Source organism: Silurus meridionalis, chromosome 9 (genome assembly GCF_014805685.1).
Source record: "Silurus meridionalis isolate SWU-2019-XX chromosome 9, ASM1480568v1, whole genome shotgun sequence".
Taxonomy (NCBI): domain Eukaryota; kingdom Metazoa; phylum Chordata; class Actinopteri; order Siluriformes; family Siluridae; genus Silurus; species Silurus meridionalis.
Window position 1 is genome coordinate 12,197,412 of NC_060892.1, and position 6,767 is coordinate 12,204,178.

The window sequence follows — 6,767 nt, forward strand, 5'->3', positions numbered from 1 at the left end:
GAAACTGTTTATCTCCTGGGAAAAGTGAAATATCACCTGGTTTTTTTTATGAGCTACAGTTGTCTAATTTCAGTTACTCTTTGCTCATTGTATACTCAGAATCCTGTTCTTGTCTGACATGAGTGGAATAAGATATGGTTTGTACAACATACAACAAGAATGGTCATTTGAGCTTTTCTGTCAGTCTGATCCAGTCTGGCCATGCTCTTCTAACTACTCTGGTAAACAAGGTGGTTCCAGCCCACAGAACTGTTATCTTCTAGATGTTTTTTGCATTATTCTGTGTAAACTGAAGGAACTGCTGTGTGTGAAAATCCCAGGAGATCAGCAGTTTCTGAAAAACTCAAACCACCCCATCTGTCACCAGCAACCACAGCATGGTCGAAGGAAGAGAGATCACATTTGTGATCTTTGATATAGATATTACACTGAAGCTACTGATTTTATGCATTTTAACTGTTGCATAATTGGCTGACTGAACAAATTAAACAAATAAACAGGTGTTCATAACAGAGATGATAGTGATTGTATATCAATTATTAGGCTATCAAATGCTAGCCTATAATTTATTCATTGCATGCCTTGCAAGACGAAATTAATATTTCATAGCAATAGTTAGTTATCTCATTGGGCTACCCAAATGTAAGTGTCTTGAGTTTGCTCTGTTGTCATTGGCTGCTTCCAGATCAGCTGAAAACACATCATCAGTGCTGATTCAGTCCTACAAGTTCTTCTTGTTTAGCATACAAGAAACAGGCCTTCTAGAGTGCAACAATATCTATAATAATAGGATTTATTTGACTTAAAATACAGGCTTAATATACATTCCATCAGAATTTTGTTTGGACTTTACAATTATACTGTTAAAATTGGAAGTCTGTGGTGCAAAATCACCCTCAACCTATGCAAATTAACACTGATTAAGTCAACAGTCGAATGTGGTACATGTACAAAAAAGATCTATGCAGCCACCAAACACTACTGACTAAGTGCACATTCATCAACAGTATAATAATTGGTGTTTTTATATTCACAAACAACAGGTCAGAGGAGTCCAGGTGGCGATGATACAAAATACAGCAAAATCTCCAGTGGCTTATTAAATCATACAGTGTCTGTTTCAGTCCAACTGGATATAAATACGAACGCTCTTTATGTGATAATTTAACTGTAGGGGATTTTCCTGTCCCCGTGTGTACTGCTATACAAGAGACTCAAAAACAGGAGCAATATCTGAATCCTGGCTGTGCATTGAGCTGAGTCCAGTGTCTGAATCGTCATCGTTAGTGCTACATGCTTTAGCAGCAAGTCCTCTGGCCTGCTCCACCCATGCTCCATGTCTACTTGATGTGTCTTCATCCAGTCTATCAGTGCCCTTCAGCACGACACACCTTGCCTCCTCCTCTTCATCTTCCTCCTCCACTTCTTCCTCTAAATCAAGTGAGTCTACTTTTTCAAGCAAATCCCTCAACTCTTTGTCTCTTGCCCTCCAGATCTCCTGGACTAAGTTTAGGTCACTTCCAACGGTCTCTAAATCCGTGTTGAGCCTTAGGCCGATGTACAGGCTCGTGTCCAGTTGAGTTCTAATTCGCTCCTCCTCCAAGAGCAGATCGTCCTCACTGCCTATCTGTGGAGGCATTTCGCTTTCATTTACCTCCCATGTTTGATTTGTAACCTTAAGCATGCTGTTATGTTCGAAATCCTTATTAGCCAACTCCTCCTGCCTCCGCTTCATCCACCTCTTGTTCAACTCCTCTTGAATATCACTGGTAATGCTGTCCAGCATAATCTGGCGTTCATTTAGATCCTCCTGCAGCCTGATCACCTCCTCACACATTCTGGCATACTCCTCCATCTGAGCAAGTGTCTGTTCTCCATTGATGGTGTGTGTATCCTTGGATGGAGTTCCATCCACCAGGTAGGTCTCCTGGACGTAGTTAGCACCATGAGCCCTTACTCTGTCCAGATGTACTTTGGCCTCGTAGAGCTCGATCTCGTGGTCCAGCTCTTGGATACGCTCCACTTGCTGTCGAATGGTATGATCCTGCGAGACCACCATATGCACGAGGGTCTCCATTCTCTCCGCGTCCTTGCACTGCGCTTGCGCGCGCCTCTTATTGATGCGCTCCAGCTTCCGAAAAGCTTTCCGAACCACGCGCCGTTGCTTCTCAGGAGACAGGGCCATGGTGGCTTGGCGCACGGTGCCCTCGCGCGCGCACGGGTTTTGTCGGCTCGGCACGAGACGCGCCTCAGCGCTTCGTGGCACGCTGCTGGCAAGCGACGCGTCCTGCTTGACGAGCACGAAGCGCACGTTCTCCTGCTCCTCACCCCATGCATTCCACAAGCGTAGGATTTTGGTCTTATTGGGCAAAACTCGCTCGAATCCGCGCCACTTCTCCACAATGCAGTAAGCGCGCGCAGACGCGGACGCGCGCCCGTGCAAGTTCGGTTCCTCCAGCAGGACTTTAATAACATCTGCGCACGTGGTGCGCTTCGACAAACCCGACACGAGCTTCTCCTCCCTACAAACCCACACGGAAATTTTGCTTTCTTCAGCCTCCATCTCTGATGCTCGAGCTCATCAGAAGTTTGGTGCGCTGCACAAAGACAAATCTCGGTATCCTCACAACAGGTGCCAATCACTAATAGAATGAACACTCAGCAGGAATCCTGCGAGGAAACTCTTGCAAAGGCAAAATGTTTCAGAAACCAAACAATCAGCATAAAGCGCCCATGAGCTCGCCGTGACTGAGCGCGCGCCCAACTCACACCGCGGCTCCTGGTCGCGAGCTCACAACGCCAGCACACGTTGACAGCACACCAAATAAGCAATAAGTCACGCCCAGTCGGGGAACTAGCGCGCACTTGATCTGTACTTAAAGGAAATACAGATGGTCCCCAAGGTACGATGGATCGACTTACACTTTTTCGATCTTACGATGACGAGAGCGATACAATAAAAAAAATAATAAAAAAAAATAAAAAGCAAAAAATAAAAGGCAGCAGTGTACGATGTAGGTTAGGCTGGTCGCGCAGCTGGGATGATCTCTGACCCTGTGAGATGCCCCACTCTCATAAAGATCTCCATCATAAAGATCTCCATCATAACTGTACATATACTGTATTTACTACCCACATAGAACATTTTATTTATGACTCCCAACATAATACAATAACAATGAATACAAATAATACAGGAAATACTATACAACACATAATACAGTAACAGTTAATTCAGCACATAATAAAGTAAAAATTACGTTTACATTTGTGGCATTTAGTAGATGCCCTTATGCAGAGCGACGTACAAAAGTGCTTTGAGTCTCTAGCAATAAATAAATCTACACTGGTACACTAGATTACAAACTTAAGATAAATCATCCTATAACTCTGTTGAATTGTTTCTTTTTTTATATATTATTTTTTTAAGTGTTTCAGGAAGAGGAAGGTCTTCAACAGTCGCTTGAAGATAGACAGGAACTCTGCTGTTCAGACAACTAGGGGATGTTCAATCCACCAGTTTTTATAGGCTACAGTTTACTTTGATCAGGTTCAGTGTTTTATCATATCATCTTTCCTAGAAAATGTATTAAAAGAAATCTGCCCCAAATGCACATTAAGAAAATATATCCCAAAAGTATTTATTTTAATAAAGTTAGAAAACAATGTTAATAAGAACAATAAAAACCTCCACATTAAAAAGCCCTTCTACTGCAGCAATGGTGAATTATCAATTTAGAGTGGTCGAAAGGTCAGTGTGTGTGTGTGTGTGTGTGTGTGTGTGTGTGTGTGTGTGTGTGTGTGTTGTTGTTTTGCACAAATTTCTGTAAAAAAATTAAGTGTCTACATATACAGTATTCACTATTATATAAACATTTTGCACAAAACCTCTGTATTGGTCAGTGCTGCAGTGTCTCACTGTCATGTTGTTTTTGCACTAAATGTCACACACATGCACTTTATTTAGTGTCCTATAGTTCGGTGTTTTGTGTTACTATTTGTTAATGTATGTTGTCTTGTGAAGCAGCTTGTTTGTTTTGTTTCACTGTGTACTCTACTTTATGGTGGAATAACAATAAAAAGATACTTGACTTTCAGGTCTTGATTTATTTTCTGTAACAGCATCCCTGACAGCAGTGCTGGGTGCAAGAAATAGAGCAAGTTTATATTATTCATAGTTTATATGGCTGATGATCGACATAATTTAAGTCTAAATTTAAACTGGAAAAATGTTTACTATTTAAGAAACAAAAATATTGTTAATTGTACATTCGATGAAGCTTTTAGAGAGTTCTGCACCAGCTTCAGGACAGAGGAGGCTTAGTAACATAAAGAGCTGCATTTGATTATGTATTTAGGAAGCTAGATGGGTGGTTTATGGCTGCTGTAGTAAACGTGTATATAGTTCAACATGCATATGTATCACAGGAATAAACCTAAACGTAACAGTTAATTAATTAAAAATATTAAAACAAACTCTGTAACTGTAGGCAGATTGCTCTATGTTATAATAAAAACACTCCATACATGCATTTATAAAAACCAGTAAACATGAGTATATACTGTAAACCATAACCATACATTACACCAGGCCAATGTTTATTTTTAATTCAACTGCAAACCCCAAGTGCATTTTTTTACTTGTCCATCAAATCACTACCAACCTACTGACCTGCTACAAATGAAAGTCAACATTACAGTTTCCATAAGTGTGTAAATATTTTTAGCAGATGCAAAGACAAATGAGTTTAACATCATTTGCACTGACATTAGCATAGATTCAGAAAGCTGTGGACTGTATATAATACTGACGTTTGTCATTTGACAGCACATTCTAGAATCAGCAGTCATACAAACCGACCTCATTCAAAAGTAAGCATTCATTTTAATCCCTTGTAAAAGAATTAAAGCAAAGAAAAAGAGCAGTTTCCTTGATATCAGTTTTCCACAAGGGCTAAAATCAAGCACAGGCACTGAAAAACAGTTGACAGTTTTGTGTTTCACGTGAATAGGACAAGTTTATTTACTATAAGGAATAGAGAAATAAAGTGAGCAGTGTTCCTTTTAGACTGAGTTTTCATTACACTTTATTTATTCTTACTTTCTGCTCTTTTAAAATTGCAAAAGACCCTTCATATAGTATTGTTGTTCAAGCTCTCCCTCTTGTGGCCGACGTCAGTATTACTTCTAATATCAGAGTTAAAGTGTATGGTACACTAAAATAAGATTAAGCATTAAGACGCTGGGAGTTTTCCAATAAAAACAAAACAAACAAACAAACAAATAAATAATAAAGAAAACTTAGATCTAATGGAATGTGTGGATTTCTTAGAATAAACTGATTCTTATGTAGAACTTTATTTAATCATAGAGTAACAACGTTATAGACAAAATCTATAAAGCAACACGGTACCGCCATGTTTTAATGGCATGTAAATTATAATAAAAAAATGTGTTGTAAATCTTTGAGCAAAGTGTGGAAAATGTGAGAGGGATTGAGAGAAAACATTGTTGCCACTAGCATGTGTTTGATTAGCTTGATTATAACTAGCATTTTATTGTATGCTGTTGCATGTATATGGCACCCTATGCCTCATAGGTCATGTTTTAATAAATACATTAATTGTATTATTTACTGTGAACACGTTCTCACACAACAATTAATTTCTCACATCTCAAAAAACAAACATTCAAGCAATAGCATTTCTCAAAATGATCATAGCATTTAATATGAAATGGTTTTCTTGATACTGGGGATCCACTATATGACCCACAATTTGTGGGCACCTAAACAACACACCAGTAAGTAGGGTTTATTTATGCATGTATTTATTTTAGGCATTTATGGCACTTGACAAATGTATTTATATTACATTTATCTCATTTATACAACTAAGCAGTTAAGGGTTAAGGGCAGGGATTTGAACATGGATGCTTCCAAAGACCAGTGTCAGAATTTTATGGAAATGAAATACAACTTCTAGGACACAATTTTATAGAATGTGTTTGCATGCTGTAGCATTACAATTTCCTTTCTGTGAAACTCAGAGGCTTTAATCTGTTCCAGCATGACAACACCTCTGTGTATAATGAGATCCACTGAAGAACGGTTTGTAGAATTGGTGTAGAACAGTGGTGCAGAATTCGAGAACCCTGACCTCGACCCCACTAAACACCTTTGTTTAAAATGAATTGGAATACTAACTGCATGCCAGACCTCCTCATGCAACCTCTCTAATGCTCTTGTTCCTACAGGAATGTTCCAAAATCTAGTGGAAAGTCTTTCCAGAAGAGTGAAGGTTATATAGCCAACAGTAATGAGGGAGATGTAAGATGTCCACAAATATTTGTCCATATAGTGTATCTGTATTTTATTTTTTGTTGATAAATTATTACTGGTAGATAATAGATTTGGCTTTGTACAGTATATTAATATCAGAATATATCAATAAAATCTAAAAATAGCAATAAAAATAGTATCTAGTGTAGTGTGTGTAATTTATATACCGTATATATATATATATATATATATATATATATATATATATATATATATATATATATATATATATATATATATATACACACACATACATATATATATATACATACATATATACATACATACATATATACACACACAAACACACACACAGCAGGTTGTAATAATAATTATAATACTACTTATAAATTTACTAGTCCATGTACAGCAGTGGGAACTGTTTACTGTATTGTATGATTGCCTTATATTCAAGGACGCACAGCTG

At 38.2% G+C, this 6,767-nt stretch overlaps 1 protein-coding gene across 1 annotated transcript; it reads right to left on the reverse strand.

The window, feature by feature from the left end:
- Positions 1–777: 777 nt before the first annotated feature.
- On the reverse strand, positions 778–2,784 carry rassf10b (Ras association domain family member 10b). The gene has a single exon (XM_046857827.1). The coding sequence runs from the start codon at positions 2,561–2,563 to the stop codon at positions 1,202–1,204; it is 1,362 nt and encodes a 453-aa protein (XP_046713783.1). The 5' UTR covers positions 2,564–2,784; the 3' UTR covers positions 778–1,201.
- Between the last annotated feature and the right edge of the window lie 3,983 nt (positions 2,785–6,767).

What these genes read in the sequence shown, in the direction of transcription:
- rassf10b (XM_046857827.1), bottom strand. Translation starts at nt 2,563, where the DNA reads ATGGAGGCTGAAGAAAGCAAAATTTCCGTGTGGGTTTGTAGGGAGGAG.